The sequence below is a fragment of the Schistocerca piceifrons genome, chromosome 10 (assembly GCF_021461385.2).
Source record: "Schistocerca piceifrons isolate TAMUIC-IGC-003096 chromosome 10, iqSchPice1.1, whole genome shotgun sequence".
Classification (NCBI taxonomy): domain Eukaryota; kingdom Metazoa; phylum Arthropoda; class Insecta; order Orthoptera; family Acrididae; genus Schistocerca; species Schistocerca piceifrons.
The window spans coordinates 119609705-119631918 of NC_060147.1; the positions used below are offsets into that span (position 1 = coordinate 119609705).

Genomic DNA, 22214 nt, shown 5'->3' on the forward strand with positions numbered 1-22214 from the left:
GGGAATTTTTTTTTTTCCTTGATGTTGGGTCTAATGTTGCATGTGCGGCTTAGATTCGAGTAAATACGGTATTTCTCGCTGCCTAACAGAAGACCATAAAGAGCAAAAAAGAACCGTCTGTGTGAAATTGCTCACGCGTTTCGAGGCTGATCGTGACAATTTTTTGTCGAACATTACCACAGGTGATGAAATATGCGTTCATCACTTTGAACTGGAAACAAAACGGCAATCCACGGTGTGGCACCACACCACTCCTTCTCCAAAGTAGTAGTTCAAAGCCACATCACAAGCCGGTAAAGTCATGGCAACGGTGTTCTGGGATGCTGAACAGGTTTTTCTGTTTGATGTCCTTCCTGATGGTGCTATGATCAACTGTGAAGTGTATAATGCTACCCTCAGGAAATTGAAGAAATGACTTCAGCATGTTTATTGTCACAAAAATGAAAATGAACTTCTCCTTGTCCATGGCAATGCAAGGCCTCACAAAAGTCCAAGCACCTGAGAGGAGCTCACAAAACTTCATTGGACTGTGCTTCCTCATCCACCCCACAGACTGGGTCTCACATCCTCTGACCTCCACGTGTTTGGCCCAATGAAGTATGCACTCTACAGGAAGCAGTATTTGTATGATGCAGCAAGTCGTTGCCTCCGACATCGAGTAGTTGAGTGGTACCGTGCGGGCATACAGGCTCTCCCAGTAAGGTAACATAAGCCTGCAGCATTGAACGGATATTTAGGTTGAAAAACAGTTGTTTTATAGCCAGTAGTGTGGGGAGTAATATGGTGTATTGTAACCACAAATAAAATCAACCTACTTTCAGGAAAAATGTGTTGCATTACTTATTGAATGCCGCTCGTATGTTGCACTCTTATTCCTTGCTAGTGTATATTGATCACATGAGGAATCTGCAAAAAGTTTGTGGGATTAGGATACTGAGTGGATCACATTTCGAGCAACCATGTCCAGTGAAAAATTTTGTAAGGTATTTGTGTCTTCTGCGATTTGATAAGAAATCCACTAAAGAAAAAAAAAAATGATGTTCTGTTAAACTTTCTGCAATGCATGGTATTTGGAAGTAGGTAGAATGTTATTATTTTCAACAGTGTATTGGAATATAACAGTGCCAACAGCTGCACAAAAAACGTATGTTACTAGAATTTTTTGGCAGTATTTTAATGTCAGGTCATATTGACCTGAACAGTGTATTTGTGCAGTAAAAGTGAACAGAAGAGCAAGGTTGAGGCAAATTCTGTGACAGTTCCTTTAAAACAGGATGGTCATTTTTTTTCCCTGCCCTTTCCCAAGTTGAGCTTGTGCTCTTGTGCTCAGTCCTTCATGACCTCATCATCAATGTGAAGCTAAACTTTAATCTCCCTTCTGTGATTTGTAACATGTCATGTCATCTCCTAATGCATATCACACCAAAATTTGTAGTCACATTGTCCTTACTTCCCACCTTGGAGAAGGTGCCAATTACTTTATAGTTTCAACCATCTACATTTTTTCCTGTTTTGTTCCCAAGTATCATTATAAAAACAAGTTATAATTATCACTCGATTTCCAGTTTATAACATAAAATAAGATATTCTACTGTTATTAAAACCTGAAGAGATTTTGCATAACCCTTGGGCTTTCCTGATTCAGGTTTTGTTGATTGCATGGGTAGTTGCCTGGAAATAGCAGTGTATTTAGGTGGTTGCTTGAAAACAGCGATGCATGGTACCCTGCCCCTATACTTGTCAAACTGGGCTTGCTCTCGGTCTACCCAATTGACAGTGAGATAATTCTTATCTTTCTATCTTATGCAGTGTACTGTTTTCTATGACCCCTTTATCTGTGGGTATTAAGTGGAGTTCAGTTGTCACAAGCGAAGTATAATTCCCTCGCTGTGTGTATAGTCTTATCTTTTTGCAATTAAAAAAAAGATAGAGTTTGTAAAATTGTGTATTGCCAATGAAAATGGGTGACTGATTGATTATCTTCTTTTTTCCTTACAACACAAATACAAAACATTTCATAATGCATAAGTTGTTTAGTGTGCGCATGAACTGACCTGATTTTGTCCCATAAATGTTCAGTGGGATTCGTGTTGGGTGATCTGGGTGGACAAACCATTTGCTCAGATTGTCCAGAATGTTTTTCAAACCAGTTGTGAACAATTGTCACACAGTAACGTTGCGCATTATCATCCATAAAAATTCCGTTGTTTGGGAACGTGACGTCCAGGAAGGGCTGCAAATCACCTCGAAGGACCCGAACGTAACCATTTCCAGTCAGTGGTTTTTTTTAGTTGGGCCAGAGGACCCAATTCATTCAACATCAACACAGCCCGCATCGTTAAGGAGTCACCACCAGCTTGCATAATGCCTTAGTGATATCTTGGGTCTGTCGCTTCATGGTGTCTCCACCACACTTGAACACTACCCTCAGATTCTTACCAACAAAAATTGTGACTCATCTTACAGGCCACGGTTTTCCAGTTGTCTAGGGTCCAACCCGTATTGTCGCAAGTCCAAGAGAGGTGATGCAGGCGATGTGCTGTTAGCAAATGTACTCGTGATGGTCATCAGCTGCTGCAGCCTATTAATGCCTAATTTTGCTGCACTGTCGTAACGGATACATTTGTTGTACATCCTACATCAATTTCTGCAGTTATATGATGCGGTGTTACTTGTCTGTTAGCACTGACAACTCTAAGAAAATGTCGCACCTCTCGGTTGTTAGGGCCGTTGGCCACTGTTTTGTCTGTGGTGATAGGTAATGCCTGAAATTTGGTAAACTCGGCACACTCTTAACACTGTGGATCTCAGAATATTGATTGCCCCAAGAATTTTCAAATTGGAATGTCCCATGCTTCTATCTCTGACTACCATTCCACATTCAGAGTCTGTTAATTCCTGTTGTGTGGCCATAATCTTGTCAAAAACCTTTGCACATGACAAATGACAGCTCCGCCAGTTCACTGCCCTTTTTTACTTTGTGTATGCAATACTGCTGCCATCTGTATATGTGTATTTTGCTATCCCTTGATTTTAGTCATCTCAGTGTATAAAAACGGAGACAGAAAGTAATTACAGAATCTATAAAGTCTGCAAGTAACTATCTGCATATTGATGAAACAGTAAAAATTATGCCTGAAAGCACATACTGCAATCTGTGACAGAATGTTCATGTTGCATTGTCAAACATAAATGCAGGCAACACTAAGTAGAGGTCAAGGTTGCATAAGCAGAGTGAAATCTACACTCTGCATATTCGTACCAGCCTGTATTTGTGACAGCAAGCTACCTTGGCAGATTTTATGGTCAGATCTATTAGTATAATATTAGTAAGCCACAGATACATTAAACAATTGATCACCTGTGTATAAAACAGATTCAGATGTCGATTACTTAACAAATAAACTAACGTGTTAAATAGTCAATGTTAACATCTAAGTAAGAGAAAGTTCACAAAATGTTTGAAATTATGTTTGAAATTTGTACAAAGTTACTAAGTGTTGTCGTTATGACACACTAGATCAATATTGTCTGGATGATTTGCATTCTCTTTTAAACAGAAGAAAGTTTTTCCTGCACTTCAGTGATGTGTAATATCTCCTCAAGTACATGTCATACAATATATAATTTGACAGCAACATTCAGTGATGTATGTAGGTACTAGCTCCAAACTGAGGTGCAAATAGAGTCGGTACTAAAGAGCTGCAAAAATATAGTAAGCAATAAACTTTTTTCTGTTTATCATTGTGTAGGGGGAGTCGGCTATAAAAATTTCCGTAAAGATTTGAAATTGGGTTTTAACTTTATTGTAAGTCATTCATAGTGCACATAGTTTTAATATTTGATTTATTGTGTTAAATCTTTAGTACCACTTAATTTTAAATTTGCTCAATAATTATGTGAAATACTAAAAATCAAATTTTTGTTATGCTGGAGGTTGTTAGATAGACAACCTGCAACTGATACCAGATTCTGGCAAAGTTGCTTAGTAACATGGATGATGATTTTATTGAACGACATTATAAAAAGTTAAAACAATTTTTAAATCTCAGCATTTGTCTGCTCTTCTACACCAGTAGTGATTTGGTACATAAGATTGAAGCTGTTGTAGCTATCCTTATAGGAAAATGTTTTGACATGTGCCACACTCTCACACATTGTGCTTCCATTACAGGGCTGCTTCTTAAGCAATGTACAGTGCCAGAACCGGACGGAGTGTGTAGAGCAGAACGAAAACCCGAATCACAATGTCTTCTTCTGCTGCTGCGAGAGAGACCTCTGCAACCACAACTTCAGCTGGCAGCCGCAACCTGCTCCACCTCGGCCCACTTCTTTCCCCCGTGAGTGACACAACTTTTGCAACAAATTCTTTTTATTCGTAACTTAAATATGCTGCTTAGTTTACCTGCGTCTAGATCCATATTCTGCAAATCAATGCGCATTGCATTGCAGGTGGGAACATCCCACTGTAAAGCATGTTAGGTTTTTTTGCTCCATTCGTGTATTGAGTGTAGGAAATATGACTGCCCAAATACCTCTGTGCACACTGTAACTAATCTAATCTTGTCATTGCTGTCCCCGCGGGAGTGATACGTAGGAGGCTGTAATATATTCCTGGATTCATCACTTTACAAGGCTCGTTCAGTAAGTCCTTAGAAAAAGAGAGAACAACAAGTCTTTTTGGGAAATTATTTTTTTATGTTTCAATATAATCCGCTTTTAACTCCATACATTTTTCCAATCATTGCTCCAACATTTTTAAGCTGTCCAAGAAAAGTATTTCAGGAGGTCGGCAAAATAGGTGGGGGGTATGAGGCTCCTTGGTCAGTGTGAATTGCTGTCCGCTGAGCCCTTCTTACAAAGTTTGAAAACTAAAATAATATCACTGTTGGTCAAATCTTACAGATATGGTTGATGTTGCAATGATTCGAACCTTTAATTCCATAATTTTGGGCATCAAAGCTGTATAGGTGTGCGTCCATACACTGCTGTGATGGAAGAGGATATTTTTCTTTCTCAAACGAGGATGTTTTTTAAGGTTTTTTTCACTTAACTGGTGCACTGACGCATAATGCTCTCCAGTTATTGTTTGTCCCTTTTACAAGTAATTGACACAGATGATTCCAAGTGCATCCCAAAAAAATGTGGCCATCACATTTTCAGCCAGTTTCACCAGCTTCGCCTTTATAAATCCACTGTTTTGATTGTTCCTTAGTCTCTGGAGTGAAGTGTATTGTATCCACGTTTCATCCACAGTTACATATTAATGCAGAAACCTGATAGGATTTCAACAGAAAAGTATCGAAACAGTCTCAGCATTGACCGTACGGTCGCATTTATTCTCCAGTGAGAGTAAATGCAGACCTGTCTTGCCGAGGTATTTTCCAAACATTATTTTTTGTGCAAAATTGAAAACACTCTATCTTGCTCTATGCCTCAGGCCTCAGTTGTTTTGCACATTTTGTTTCAACGATCACTCGAAACTACATCATTTATTTTGTCAATTGTTTGGGGGTTGATCACTTCCACTGGACAATCTGAATAGTTGTCATCTTTTGTGGACTTATGGCCACATTTAAACTCATTTACTCAGTTGTAAACTGTTGTAAACACAGGAGCAGATGTGCAACTTTGTCCAATCCTGCCTTGAACTGTTTCGGTGTTAAGCCTTGTAAATAGAAGTGTTTAATCACTGTTCTGTCTGGGTACATTGTCATCCTGTCGAACAGCTGCTCAAAACGTGCACCATGCCATGGATGCAAGCCAGTGGTGACAATATTATGCTATGGGGGACATTCATTTAGGCTTCCGTGGGCCCTGTGGCAATAGTTGGAGACATCTTGACACACACAGACTATGTGAACATTATTGAAGACTATTTGCTTCTGTTCATACTCAGTTCTTTTTCCAATGGTGATGGTGTCTTGCAGCAGGGAAGATTGCAAGTTTGCAGTCAGCTCAAGATGGATAACCTATAGTAACAGATGTTAACAGTTGCTGCAGAAGATGGCCATGCAAACAAATGTATCAGCGAGATGTCTTTATCTGAACCTGTTGCAAAGCCGGCCGAGTTGGCCGAGCGGTTCTAGGCACAACAGTCTGGAACCGCGCAACCGCTACGGTCGCAGTTTCGAATCCTGCCTTGGCCATGGATGTGTGTGATGTCCTTAGGTTAGTTAGGTTTAAGTAGTTCTAAGTTCTAGGGGACTGATGACCTCAGAAGTTGAGTCCCATAGTGCTCAGAGCCATTTGAACCCCCCCTTTTTTTTTTTTTAACCTTTTAGGATCAGGCAACAACTCCATGCTGACAGACCGCCAGTCTGAAATTGATGAGAATTGCTTGACCTGCACATAGGCATCCAGTACCACATACCATATTTTATGGAGTATAAGACACACCTTAATTTTTAAGCATTTTTAATAACATTTTTACCAGTTTCATTATTACATTGCAAAACCCAACTAAAAAAAATTCATAGTTTATAAAACTGAACTGACCTTTAAAATCGCAGCACATCATCATCTGAACTTTTCTTCTTCTTCTTTGTTGTCATTGTTGTCATCTTCATACATAAGATGGTGTTCACTGTCATCGAGAACGTGACTTATACCACACTTCTTGGAAGATGCAACAGAAATGTCTTTTCACACTCTAGACCATGACTGTTTTATCCAATGTTGTCATTGTTGTCCTCCTCATATATAAGATGGTGTTCACTGCCATCGAGAATGTTACTTATGCCACACTTCTTGAAAGATGTGACAGTAATGTCTTCTTACACTCTAGACCACGACTGTTTTATCCAATGACGCACTTGTTTGATTGTAGTTCATTTTAAAACTCCCTTTGGCGTGAATTCATGTTGGGTTTCATCCATCATCCATTTGTTCCATTTCTCTCTCTGTGTTGTTGTTCTTGTTGTTGTCTTCAGTCCAGACTGGTTTGCTGCAACTCTCCACACTACTCTATCCTGTGCAAGCCTCTTCATCTCCAAATAACTACTGCAATTTACATCCTTCTGAATCTGCCTAGTGTATTTATCTCTTGGTCTCCCTGTACTATATTTACCCTCCACACTTCCCTTCAATACTAAATTGGTGATCCCATGATACCTCAGAATGTGTCCTACCAACCGATCGCTTCATCTAGTCAAGTTGTGCCACAGATCCCTGTTCTCTCCAATTCTATCCAGTACCTCCTCAACAAAAGTACCAACAAAAATGGCGAACAAAAGTGGCCAAGATGTAGAGAATAAGGAGGAATTCAAGAATATGTGGAAGGAGTATTTTAAAGAACTGAACCCGAATGGAGACCTGGATGAGGATGAACATTCTGAGGAGAAAAAAGAGGAGGAACAGTAAAAAGAAAAAGACCTTACATGAAGACAAGTGGAAGAGACATTGGGCAAGATGAGGGTAGGGAAGTCATTGGGTCTGGATGAGTTAAGTGTAGAGACGGTGAGAGCAGCAGGCGAGGTGGGGGTACAGTGGCTATATCGAGTAATGAAAATTGTGTGGGGACAGAAGATGATCCCAGAAGACTGGAAGAAGGGAATAATTGTTCCGATCTTTAAGAATGGAAATAAAAAAGAGTGCAAGAACTATTGGGGGATAACACTGATGTGTCATTGTAGAAAGAGCTTTGAGCAAATTTTGGAAGCACGAATTTGGGAAAAATTAGGAGGAGAGATGGGAGAAGAGCAACACGGCTTTAGAACAGGAAGGTCCACAGTGGATCTAATTTTTTTTGTATGACAACTGCAGGAATAACACTATGAGTATGGAATAGATCTACTAATGACCTTTCTGGACATCGAAAAAGCGTATGGTAGTGTACGTAGGGAGCAGAGGAGTAGCAAATCAGATGATTTGGAAGATAAGGGAAATGTACCATGGAAGTGTGAGCTGTGTGAAAGTGGAAGGGGAGAGATCAGCTTGGATTGAACAGAAGAATGGCTTGAGGCAGGGAAGTGCACTTTCACCATTACTCTTCATTGTAGTGATGCATGATATAATGAGTTCAGTAGCACAAGTAATTGGCGAAACGAAAGATGAAAGCTGTGGTGTTTGCAGATGATCTGATGATTTGAGGGAATAAGGAGGAGGAAGTACAAGAGCAGTTAGACGTATGGGAATGAACAGTACAAGAATAGTGCAAGTCAGAGTGAGATGATTATCACAACAAGAATGAAGGGGAGAGGAACGATTGGAAGAACAATTGGTGAGGAATGATTGAGGAGAGTAGAGAGTTTCAAGTACCTAGGAAGTCTGATACAGGAAGATGGAAAAAATGACAGAGAAATAAACAGGTGGGAGGGAGAAAAGCAGAAGCATTTGGAAGAGTGTCAGAAGCCTGGCCTGGAGCAAGGATGTACCCCAAATCAGTAAATAGGTTATATACTGGTCATACTCTGTCCTAATCCTGACATATGCAAATGAAACCTGGGTTATGAAAGGAAGAGAGAGAAGCAAAGTACAAGCAAGTGAGGTGGAATTCTTGAGGAACAGTTTTGGAGTAACAAAGATAGACAGGTTAAGAAATGAGAGGATTAGAGATTTAATGAAGGTGGAACTGTTACAGGAGGAGATATAGAAATCAAGGCTGAGATGGCACGGGCAAGTGAATGGAGGAGAAGATGATACCCAGGAGGATACACGAGATGACACTGGAAGGACAGAGACGAAGAGGGAGACCAAGAGACAGATGGCTGAAAGGAGTGGAGGAATGTATCTACAAGAAAGGAGAGGACTGGACCAAGGTGAAGACAGAGAGATGGTGGCAAGACAAAAGACGATGGAGAGACTTATGTTCCAAACAGACCTGTCCAGAGGCTAAAAACTGTCCAAGATGATGATGATGATGATGATGATGATGATGATGATGATCTCCTCATTAGTTACGTGATCTATCCATCTAATCTTCAGCATTCTTGTGTAGCCCCCATTTTGAAAGCATCTATTCTCTTCTTGTCTAAACTAGTTATCATCCATGTTTCACTTCCATGCATGGCTACACTCCATACAAATACTTCCTCTCACATATACATTTTAAATGGTGTATTTTTCTAGACATCAAGAGGATACAATTGTGAAGCAAGTCCTCCTGGAATAACAGCAAGCTCTTTATTTCCCTGTCTCCATTTCTCTTTCACAGAATTTCTCAAATGACTACTAAACTGATCTAGCATGAGAAGCGAACTCTTCTTCAATAAAGCACCTTTTCTTCCCTCCCACACTCTGTTAATCCATAATTTCATATCAGCCTTGTCCATCCAACCCTTGTCACGTATGTGAACAACACCTGGCAGAAGTTTAGTACCATCAGCACAGCATGAAAGGATGACAGTGTAGTGCATTTTTTCATGTCCACTTGTTTTTATAGTTACAGTTTTAGCACCTTTCAGGCCAACAGTTGTGTTACTCGGCATACCGAATCTCAGAGGACTTTTGTCCATATTCGCTATTTGGCTTAGTTCCGCACTGGTTCTCTTTCGATGTTGAATAATAAAGCAATGGAAAGACTATGATTTCTCTTCATGTTCTTGTGGCATTTTCTGAGATTTTTTGGTTCTGGTTTGCATTTTAAGCCCATGATGCTTCATAAACCTGTTATCACCAACCAACTCCACCCTTAAAGTCTGTAGCACTAGCTTATGAGTGTGTATTGGGATCATTTTTGTATTAATTCCAATGCCATATTGATTGTGTCTTTGAATCCATTTCAATACTTCACTTTTAGTTCTGGCCATTTTGCATTTGACAAACTGCCTATTGGCTTCTGTCTCGGGTTCTTCGGCCGACGTTCATCTAATGATTTTTCTGACGTTTCGCCAGCACGAGTGGCTGGCATTGTCAAAGCTTCACCCTCCATTGCCGGTGGTGAACTGGAGCCGAGCTCGTGGCCACAGACTATATGTACCTGGCGCGCCAACGTCCGAGGGCTTCTCCGCGGTCATTTCCGGTGCGGTTCTCCTCTTGCTACCTGCGACGGTCGTTCGCTGCAGTACGGGAACTATACCTATGGAGAACTATACCTATGGAGGACATCATTGCCAACACCGAAGCAGCCATTCGGACCCTTCCTTGTGAAAGGGCAGAGGAAATACGCACTGAAACAGCCAGGATACTGCGCCAAGCGAAACCACCAGCTGGCAACCTGAAGAAAGAAGAGGTACGAGCCATTAAGAATCTCAACGCCGACAAGAGTATATTGGTACTGCCTGCCGATAAGGGGAATGCGACCGTTGTAATGAAGACTGAAGATTATGAGCAAAAGATCCGAGACCTATTAGATCCGACGACATACCGAAAACTAAGTGCAGATCCGACGCAGCGTATCACTCGGAATACGAATCGATTAATCAAGGCGTCTTCTCTGCCAGCGGACATACAGAGAAACATGCGCAACACAAAAGCCCTACTACCTCGGCTGTATGGATTACCCAAGGTCCATAAGAACAACGTTCCACTGAGACCGATCGTTAGCGCTCCTGGCTCACCAACGTATAAACTGGCAAAACACTTGGCCTCTCTGCTCCAGCCACACGTGGGGAAGACCGACACATACATTAAGGACTCAGGACATTTCATTGAGAAGCTGAAGGAACTGAAACTTGCACCAAACGATATACTGGTCAGCTTTGATGTTGTTTTGTTATTTACGAAAGTGCCACTCAGTGACACTCTGGAGCACATCGGTTCCATGTTCCCGCAAGACATCAAAAAGCTCTTCCATGCATGTCTCACCACGAGCTATTTCACGTGGAATGATGATTTCTTGAACAGCCTCCATGCCAACATAACATTTACCATGGAAGTAGAAAAAGACAAGAAACTGCCATTTCTAGATGTGCTGGTCACAAGGGACGGCGAAAACCTGGGACACAACGTGTATCGAAACCCGACACACACGAACCAATACCTGCACGAACTGTCAAACCACCACTCGAGCCAGAAAAGAGACATGATTAGTACGCTCGTAACGAGAGCAGGACGAATATGTGAGCCGCAACACCTCAAACGAGAAATGCAACACCTGGAAACTGTTCTGAGGAGCAATGGGTACTCCACAAATTACATTAGAAGTGTAACAGAGCCAAACACTTGGCGAAGTAAGGAACCAGAAGAAGAAATGTCGGGTACGGCCTTTCTGCCATGCATTCCCAGAGTGACGGACAGAATCGGCCGTATATTGCGCAAACATGGCGTAAAGACAATTTTCAAACCGACAAGGAAGATCAAAGAGTGTCTTAGATCGGCGAAGGAGAAAAGAGACCCACTTGCAATGTCGGGAATATACCGTATACCATGCACATGCGGGAAAGTTTATGTCGGAATGACTGGACGATCAATTAACACCAGGATCAAAGAGCATAAGCGACATTGCAGGTTGGGGCAGGTGGAGAAATCGGCCGTGGCAGAGCACGCACTGAATGAGACCGACCACGTAATAAAATTCGCCGACACGGAAGTTCTGGCTGTAGAGAAGCGCTATCACACGCGCTTGTTTAGAGAAGCTGTAGAAATACAAAAACACGCGAACAGTTTCAACAAGAAAGAGGAAAGCCCTAAGGTAAACGGATCCTGGCTTCCCATACTGCAGCGAACAACCGTCGCAGGTAACGAGAGGAGAACCGCACCGGAAATGACCGCGGAGAAGCCCTCGGACATTGGCGCGCCAGGTACATATAGTCTGCGGCCGCAAGCTCGGCTCCAGTTCACCACCGGCAATGGAGGGTGAAGCTTTGACAATGCCAGCCACTCGTGCTGGCGAAACGTCAGAAAAATCATTAGATGAACGTCGGCCGAAGAACCCGAGACAGAAGCCAATAGGCAGTTTGTCAACAAGTGGCCACGAAAGCCTTAACAATTTTGCATTCAATCCTCTATTTGCACATTTAGTCTTCCTCATTTTTTTTCAATTCTTCTTTACTAGCCCATCAATTGCGAATGGTTTTTCGCTGTTGTTGGAGGGGCGATGTGTCATTCAGTTGCTCTGTTTCCATGTTATTGTGCATATGCTGTTACTTTCAATTTATAGCCTGCATCCTACGAATACCTTATATTTTTTCCATTATGGAACTAGCTACTAACAAAAACATATACTGTTTCATTTCAGTTCAAGTTCACTGGCACCGTTGACTACAATGAAGCATCGTAGGCTAGAGAGTGTTCTGGGTTTGCGATGGTGGGGCAGGAGGAAGACAGAGTTAGCAAGCTTGTGAATCCCCTCAACTCAAATTTGTCACATTGGTGCACTGCTGCTGCCATTTGAATTCAATTTTGCCAGGTAGAGATAGGTTTTCTGCACAATCGCATATATTGCCATTTTTAAGACTAAGGGGAATTTTAAATCAAACACTGGACATTTTTATGTTAATTTCAAGTATAAGATGCACCCAAATTTTGGAGGCAATTTTTTGAACAAAAAAAGTGCATCTTATAGTCCATAAAATATAGTACCTATGGAAACACACCAAGAACTTTTTGAATCCATACTGCAGGGAACGGGTGTTGTATTACTTTTCAAAGTTGGATCAACATGCTGTTAAGCATGTGGTCATAATGTGGATATGTAAAAGGTGTTAAGAAATACTTTAATGTTCGCTACAGGTTACCTTCTTTGAACATTGTACTGGTTGTTACCTATCTCGTTTCTTGATAACTGAATGATGTGGAATCTTTCGCGGTATATTGTGGTAGGACCACATTCGCACCACGTGTATGTAATTGAGAATAGTACGAGTAGTTCCAGCACAATTTCATCAAGGCTTATTTATTAGTAGCTGCTGAAAGATTACACACTGCAGATCTCGTTTGTCTAGGGGTTTTGTCTGCAAAACATTACTCTAACAAGCATGGCCTGGGTTTTCTTCTTGTTTGAAATAAACACTACCGGATTCGAATTACTTTCGGCTAAAAATAATATTTATTCGTTCTCTTTGTTTAGTAACTACAATATTTTCACTTCGAACATTGATACCCTAAAAATGCATTATACTGTACTGGTCACTTAAACACGTCCATCTCCCTCCAATACCGACAAAGAAGTGGCGGGCAAGCCAACATGTGCCCGGAAGTTGTAGACATTCCTGCATCCCAGATTCTTTGGTCTTCTGACCTTAATACACTCCAAAGACACATATAAATAAATACATATAAATATACAACATTTAACATCTCAAACAAATCCATTATTTATCATAAAAGAAAATATTCATAAATAAATAAATTAAACACATTGTATGGCAACATAATGAAGTTACCTTAACTCTCTACTGTGGGCATCGTACTTTTCGCATGAGATAAACTTTATCTCTGACAGTTAATTACATTACAATAGCCCACCAGGACTTACAAGTGTACCTTGGTCCACTTGTCAGTCCAATACAGAAATTGCATCATTGTCTTGTATACAACTTTTTATCACAACTGTAGTAAACTGTTTATTCTTTCATCAACCCTTGACTTCCTCCTTTGTCTCACAACATAAATACATATGTTGATTTGTTGCCCAGAAATTTACTATAAAATAATACTAAAGTTAAAACATTTTCTCATATTAGAACAAACATAGTACTAACTCCTATATCATCAGTGAGTTTGCAAAAGTATTTCAATTCAACAACACTATTCTCTCATGAGCCTTGTAAATTATGTGATATCAAAATTAAGAGGCAAAATAAGCCAACAAAGTATCTTTATGGGGTTATAAACAGAGCTGAATAAAAACAGTTATGGTGAGCATGATGTAAAACAAAAGGACACTTGCATATACAAGAAAATATATTCTATTAACTATACAATTTTTTTTTAGCATTATGGTCTATTTAAGTGAATGAACAAGATTTCAAAATTTATGAGATTTGCTATTCTCAAACTGTGAGGGTGGGTGACATGTCTTGTCTCCTAGCATCATCAGTAAAATAAAATCCCTTATTTATCAAGTTTACACATTTTGCAATTCATTAAATACTGTAAAATTACTTAAAAAAAAAAACCACATAGGAATCATGAAATCTAATCTTATAATAGAATTATGTGACGATCAGTCTAGATACAACATCGTTTTGCATGAGATGTGTTACGTGGCATAGTATGGTGACTGCATTTTTTTTCTTTCTTTACTTCCAGTAAAATTCTTTCCAGATAAAGGCATGTTTTCAGGTTCAGTTTGCTCTTTTCTCAATATACGGCTTCAAAGAAACAACATTCCTAAGACCAAACAGCTTTCTCGACTTGGGATATACTAATCGGTACGCATTTGGGTGGGGGTTCTCAATAATCTCAAATGGCCCAATGTAAATGTCAAAGAACTTCTTGAGTTCTGCTGTTAGTAACTTTGATCGTTCGTGGGATCTCACTAAGACATGGTCACCTACTCTGAATGTGGTAGCCTTTATTTTCCTATTATATCTGTTTTTCCTAGCTTCACCTAGTTTCTTCATGGTTTTCTTTACAATCTCTTCACGTTCTTTCATTGATATTAAGCTACATTGTGGAAAGTCTATTAATTCAGAAATAAGATTTGCTGGTCTGAGGTGAAACATAATTTCATATGGTGAAAACCCAGTAGAGCTATGCTGCAAGCTGTTCATGATATCCTCGAAGTTGTTTACATGGTCGGACCAACTAGGATGTTTGTGACTACAATATGTCCTACAAAGTCTCCCTATTTCTCTCATGTACCTTTCTGCTGGGTTTGAAGATGGGTTGTACACGGATATCAAGATATGTTTTGTGTTAGTTTTTTCCAGGAATGCTTTCCAGTTTATTGACACAAATTGTGAACCATTATCAGATAGTATAGCTTTAGGTTTCCCTACACTCTTGAAGTAATCTCTCTCAATTTTTGCAATGATCTCTTTACTTGTAGCTTTTCGCACAGAATAAAGTTTAATTAGTTTGGAAAATACATCAACCATGACGAATATAAAACAATGGCCACCTTTGCTTTTAGGTAAAGGTCCATAAAAGTCTACAGCTACTAAATCTAATGGTTTATCTGGAATGATGTTCTGCATTTCTCCCTGACATGTTCTGTTGCTTACTTTTACTCTTTGACATTTGTCACATGTTGATATTTCGTTCCTCACCTTCTTTACCATGTTATAAAAGTAGATATTTTCTTGTAACTTTTTTACACATTTCTGTATTCCACAGTGACCATAACTCTCATGGGTGTACTTTATTAATTTGTCTGCCTCACACTCTGGCCAACATAGCTTCCAATTGTCAGAGTCCACACCTGTTCTTCTAAAGAGTGTTCCCTTAAAGACCTTATAGTACTTGTCAAGTTTATCATACCCTCTTTTGCCTAAACAGTCCTTAACCAATTTCCAATGAGGATCGTTATTCTGTCGCCTCCTGATGTTATTGCAAAGTGTCTTTATGAGCTTTTCATCTTGGATTCCCTTCATGTATCTTATTTTAAATTCCTTTTCTTCCTCTTGATCAAACATTTCCTGATCTCCTCCTACTGGTAACCTGGATAAAGCATCAGCTACTACATTTTCTGATCCCTTAATATACACAATTTCGTAATCAAACTGTTGCATGAACATTGCCCACCTGGTTAATCTACTGTGATATAGTCTACACTCCTGCAAGTAACTAACTTAAAGCTTTGTGGTCTGAATAGACTTTTATCTTGTGTCCTAACAGGTATGTTTTAAATTTTGTAAACGCCCAGTGTACTGCGAGTAATTCTTTGTCTGTGACAGTGTACGTTCTCTCATGTTTAAGTAACATTCTGCTGGCAAATGCAATTGTACAATGAAGATTTTTTTCATTCACAATTTTTTCCTGAAATAGTTCTGCTCCTAGTCCATAATCACTACTGTCAGTGTGAAGACAAGATGGCAAACTAAAATCTGGTCTGTGTAAAAGACTGTTCTTACAAAGTTCATTCTTAATTTTATCGAATGCTTTCTGGCACTCTTCAGACCAGTTCCATGGACTATTTTTTCTAAGTAAGTTGCTTAAACATGTTACATTAAGGCATTGTCCATTTACATATTTTCGATAGAATCCACAGAGTCCGTGGAAAGACTTTAATTGTTTCCGGTTTCTAGGTGATGGAAAGTTTACGATAGATTTTATTTTCTCCGGATCTGCACTTATCCCTTCCTTAGTAATGACATGACCTAAAAATTTGAGTTCTGACACACCAAATTTACATTTTTCCAGTTTTAATGTCATACCACCTCTTCTGAGTTTCTCACACACCTTTTTCAATAACTTCAAATGATCCTCCCAACTTTGATTTGAAACTAATATATCGTCTACATAAATTGTTAATTCTGACACAACTTCTTGGCCAAGTACATAGTCTAGTGCCCTTATAAATTCGGCGACTGATGAGTTTAATCCGAAAGGCACTACACAATACTGGTAACATCTCCCATTGTATAAGAAAGCAGTGTACTTTCTGGAACTAATTGCAAGAGGTACTTGATGAAAACCTGAAGTTAGGTCAAGGCTTGACATAATTTGGATATTTTTAAATTTATATAACAACTCATCGATGTTCTCTGGGTGGTCAGTTTCTCTGTATAAACATTTGTTTAACTGTCTGGAATCTAGTACTAATCTGACTTGTCCATTAGGTTTATTTACAGTGACTAAGGGATTATTATAAGGGCTTATACTCCTCTCAATGATTTCACACACTTCCATCTTTTGCAATTCTTTCTCCACTGCTACCCTTTTCGAGATTGGAATACTGTATGGTTTTGTAAAGAAAGGTTCATGTGGCTTCAACTGTAAAGTACATTGGTATCCAATTACTTTACCTGGTATATTGCTAAATACATCACTATATTCCCACAAAAATAATTTCAAATCTTGTTTTTGGTTCTCAGTTAGTTCTCTAGCCTCGACTACTTTTTCATTTACTAACTTTTCAAACTCTATCTCGTCTGTATCAAAATCTGTGACCTGGCTTTCAATGTACTTACCTTCTTTTGTAAATTCAATACTGTTTACAGTCTTATTCATACAAAACACATTTGATTGAAGAAGTTTCGTAGTGATGACTTCACCACTTGGTAGAGTCATCATTAATTTCTGCCCTGCCCAATCAAATGCTGCACTTACTTTTGTTATCCAAGACATGCCTAGGATAAAATCCTCTGTGAGATCAGGAATGACGAGACACCCATGTGACCATAATACTCCTTCAATTTCAAAAGTAATAAAAGCCTGACTCCTTATTGATTTACTGTGCTTCCCGGTAGCACCTCTTATTTTAATTCCTACCACAGGTAACTCGACATAATCCTTATTAGTTTTCAGTTTTTTACTTAATGATTCTGATATCCCAGATACTTGACTTCCTGTGTCCACTAAACACTTTCCTTTCCATGATCCTATCAGCACATCAATAAACGGACTGCTTACATCAAAATCAAATTTTTTGTTAATATTCTCATGTAATAAGTCATCTTCAATTTCACTGAATCCATATCCCTTTCCAGTATCCTTACCTGTATCATTACTACCAGAGTTATATGCTGTTATTACCCTAATTGCATTTTCTTTGGCCTGATTACTATTTCTGAATATTTCATTAATCCAACTGCATTCATTTGTGCTATTGTGTGTCTCTCCTTTATATTTCTCTCTTAACATTTGTGCAATGTGATACTTAATTCTATGCCACCAGTCTGGATACAAAGTTTCACATATATCAAGTGTCACCGTTCTGAAATTTTCATCATCCTTAATGGCACTACTGTTAATCCATAAGTTAAACAAAAATTGCTCACTATCTGACATTTCATCATCTACTCCCCTAATGCTGTTAAGATTACCTGCTGTCAATTCCTTCTCCTTTTTCTTCCATGTATCAAGATCAAATAACTCATTGGCTGAAATTCTGGCATCCTTATCATTCAAATTGTCAACTGTGTTCATGTGTACCTCGCTAATTTCATTACTATCCTCTTTTATATTAGTAATCCCTAAAGCTTCCAACTCCTCACTTACACCAATAAAACATCTACCTTCACTACTACCCTCAATCTCCTTTTCTTCCCAATCAACATCACAAAAATTATCATCTTTATCCTCTGCACTCTTACCTTCAGTATGCAGATACACATTTAAATCATCCTTACTAGGTGCTCTTTTCATTCCTAGCCCACCAGACTCTTCCATAAGTTCTCTAATTCCCAATACACTTTGATCATTTGAACAACTATTTTCCAGCAAGGTGCTCCTCTCAGCCCACTCATAGAATGAATCTAAGTTTACTTCTTCACAGTTTTCTAAGCAATCAGTGTCTTTAAATAACTTACCTTTTGTTTCTGGTTTATTTGTATGACATATATTATTTGTAACAGATACTACATTAATGGGATAACACGTCTCTTTAAAATAATTACTCATTATGTCACAGGTATCTTTCTGTTTAGTTAGACTGTTTGGGTTGGCCCTTTCCATTTGTGTATAAGTAGCTCCTACTTTGCGGACCGCCAATGGAGCCTCATTCAGTTTTTTAACTCCTGTTCAGTTCTCCCCATACCATTATGACTATTCCACTCCTTTGGTTTATTTCCAAAGTGCCTGTTACCAAATTGATTATGACTATTTCCATATTGACCCTTGTAATGGTAATTGTGTCCTTGTGATCCCTTGAAGTTGTGCTGGTGATTTCTCTGATGAGAATCACTACTTCCAAAACTGTGTGGTTCCTTTTTATCATGTGTGTTTCCCCAATTTGTATGCCCTGTCTTTTGAAAATGGTTTTGACTATGGTGTGGTGGTTTACCTGTTTTCTCAATAATTCTGTCTAGTTTGTCAACATATTTCAAAAACTGATCAATTGTGTCATCTGGGCCATAAGCTAACTCCCACTAGTTCACACGGTAGCCTCCTTTTAAGTGCATCAATTTGAGTGAGTTCGTCAAAAGGTTTGCTTAGGTGAGTGAGTTTCCTTAACTGATTTCTGCAAAATTGCTTCATGCTACCAAATTCATGTTTATAAACAGGTCCATTCAAGAATTCGCTTTTCATTCTTGCTTGTTCCGTCTCTGACCAGAATTTACTTAACACTCTAAGCGCCAAGCCCGTAAAATTTACGGGCCTGGGATCGCGCGAAAATCACCAAGCCCGTAAAATTTACGGGCCGCTACATTTAATTTCATTCAAAACACTGCAACGTTATTTCTACGGGTTTGGCCAGCGCTATACGTTTTTCAGATGTTTATTAACAAAATGCGTCCATAGATGTCACGGCAGCGCTGTAATTCATGTTAAAACTTATCTTTGCGTTCTCAGTCTGTATATCATTCAGTTGTTTGTCATCATGTTTCGGCGCGGTTTATCAGACGCAGAAATTGCGGATTTGATCAATCATAGCGACACTCTGGATAATGTAGAGAGTGATTCAGACGATTCTGAATGCAATGGTGTGTTTGAAGGTACGTATTTCCGAATTTTCCACGTAATTGTGCAGTACGCACATATCTGTTGAACATGTGTAAACGATGTATGTAGTTACACATAATGTGATATTCTTTTTAGAAGACGAGATTGATGACAGTTTGTCTTCAGATGAAGACGAGAATGATGTTGAAGGTGTTGCTTCAAATCCAGCAGCTGTGCCGTATCCGAAAGACAGTGAGTGGACTGCAGTTGACACCTACCGACCTCTGCCTGTCAACACGACACCCAGGCAGATACTAGTGGATATTGATGAGTCGAGTTCTGTACTGGATTGCAGTAAAGTGTTCCTTACTGACAGTGACGTAAATGAACTCAAGAGACAGACAAATTTGTATGCATCACAGACAATACAGAAGAAAAGAAGAGGAAATAATCTGAAGCCCCATTCAGTTTTGAGTTCGTGGAAGCCAGTGACTATAAGTGAGATGAGGCGTTTCTTGGGTATTATTTTCCACATGTGTGTTTCGAAAAAGCCCAAAATTGCGGACCATTGGAGCACTAATCCTGTTCTTAGTTGTAACTTTTGTCCCCATGTCATGAGCCGTTTGCGTTTCACTCAGATACTGTCATGCTTGCATCTTGTTGACAATTCAAATCAGAAAAAACCAGGCGAAGATGGATTTCATCCACTTTACAAAGTTTTGCCATATTATAATAATTTGAAGGAGCGATGTATCCAGGCATATCGTCCCTCAGAAAAAGTGACAATTGATGAAGGAATTTGCCCATTTCGAGGTCGTGTGAGTTTCCGTGTTTACATGCAAAATAAGCCTCATAAGTATGGACTGAAAGTATATGCTGTTGCTGAAGCCAGTAGTGGCTATGTTGTAAATTTTGAAGTTTATGCTGGTAAGCATATTGTTGACAATTCTTCGTCTGCGGTTATTTTGCGATTGTTGTCTGACAGCAGCTTGCTGAACAAAGGCCACACTGTGTATTTAGATCGATTTTATTCCAGTCCAGAGCTATTTCAGCAACTGGCAGAGAAAGGCACTGGAGCTGTTGGTACTGTGAACAAATCCAGGAAAGGATTGCCTAAAGATTTAGTATCTGCTACGCTGAAAAAGGGCGAAATGTCTTTTCGGCGTAAAGATAATGTATTGGCAATGAAGTGGAAAGATAAGAGAGATGTGTATACATTGTCTACAAGGCATCAAGCAACATTTGGTACGCATACTAAGAGAAATGGGTCTGTAGTATTGAAACCACTTCAGGTACTTGATTACAACCTCAATAAAATTGGAGTGGATATTGGAGACCAACGCCTGCAGTACAATCCGTTCCAGCACAGAACTGTGAAATGGTGGCGAAAATTATATTTCCATTTGCTGCTTATGGGAGTATCAAATGCATTTTGGCTGTACAATGCAGTGCACAGGAAGAAAATTACAATAACAGACTTTATAACAGTGCTTGCAGTTCAGCTTGTTGAAGACGACACACTTGAATTCATTCCAAGAAATGAAGGAACTGTAGGTCGGCTAACAAAGAGACATTTTTTGCAGCACATACCTGCAACTACTAAGAAGTATGCTGCTCGTGTGTGTCACGTGTGCAGTTCCAGGAGCAAGAAACAGAGTGGCAAGGCTTCTCGCAAAGAGACACGATACGAATGTGAACAGTGTGGCGTTGCACTCTGCCTGGAACCTTGCTTTAAAATTTTCCACACTAAAAAACAATATGATTCTGTGTGAAATTTATATGTAATACTGTATACTATCAGAAACATGTAATGTAGTGCCACAATTTTGGTTAAAAATAAATCACAATTGTATTCCCTTATTCGTATGACTTTTTCTAAATTCTTAAAACATCTAAGTGATTTCTATAACTGTACCTTAAAGCTGTGCATTGTAAAGTAGTTTCTTTCACTCAGAATTAAAGTAGAAATGTGCAGCTTCAAGATGGTACCAAATTTGCCACAATCCAAACAGTAGATTTGATGCAGTAATTTTTTTAATATTGGTAAAATTGCCCGGTTTCTAGGGACGGGTGCATAAAATAGGCCTGGTACAGAGAGTGTTAAGAGCCTCTCCTCGAACTCTGCAAAAGACATTCCCTCAGTACAATAATGATTAGTCCATGACAATGCTTCACCTTCTAGAAATCTTTTCACAAATTTAATTTTCAAATTATCATTCATATTTGGAAAAAAGTTATCTTTGCAATGCTGCAGGAAATCTACCGGATGCATACTGCTCTCATCTGGAAAGTTTTTTACTGGAATATTGTACCACAAAGTGCCAATATTGTTCGGCAAACTATTGGTGACCATATTGCTACTAACACTTTCAAGTTTCTTAGTGATGTCATTAATACTACTTTCTAAACTCTTGACTTCATTTTTGTTTATCTGATTATTTACATCTATTTTTTCAGTAATAATTCCTATCTTTTGTTCAAATTTGCTTTCTACTTTAACAATTTTATCGTCTACAAGAGAAATACGCTCAGATACTGTTTCTTCTACATGTGTGATATCTGAATGCACAACTTTGAACGCATTATGGATTTTCTCTCTACCTGTACTAACTTCAGTTTTCAGATTTTTTACTTTTGCATCTACATTTTTAACTTTTCTCCCGACATAATTGACCTTACCCGTGATCTTAACCATATTACGACTCAAACTGGAAATTTTTGCTTCTACTTTTTGAAAGTGATCGTCATTTTTCTTTTCATATTCTTTGAATTGTTTTTCAAATTTATCACTCATGAGCTTAAGAGTCTGGTCTAACTGAGCAGCGTTGTTTTGCTCCATTTGA

At 39.1% G+C, this 22214-nt stretch overlaps 1 protein-coding gene across 2 annotated transcripts in view; it reads left to right on the top strand.

Moving 5' to 3' along the window:
* The window catches only part of LOC124719078 (activin receptor type-2A), a 123368-nt gene that overhangs the window by 41741 nt on the left and 59413 nt on the right, over positions 1 to 22214 (top strand). For both annotated transcript variants that reach the window (XM_047244759.1, XM_047244760.1), the window contains exon 3: positions 4175 to 4340. In XM_047244759.1, the coding sequence (XP_047100715.1) occupies positions 4175 to 4340 (166 nt within the window). The remainder of the gene's footprint in view (positions 1 to 4174; positions 4341 to 22214) is intronic.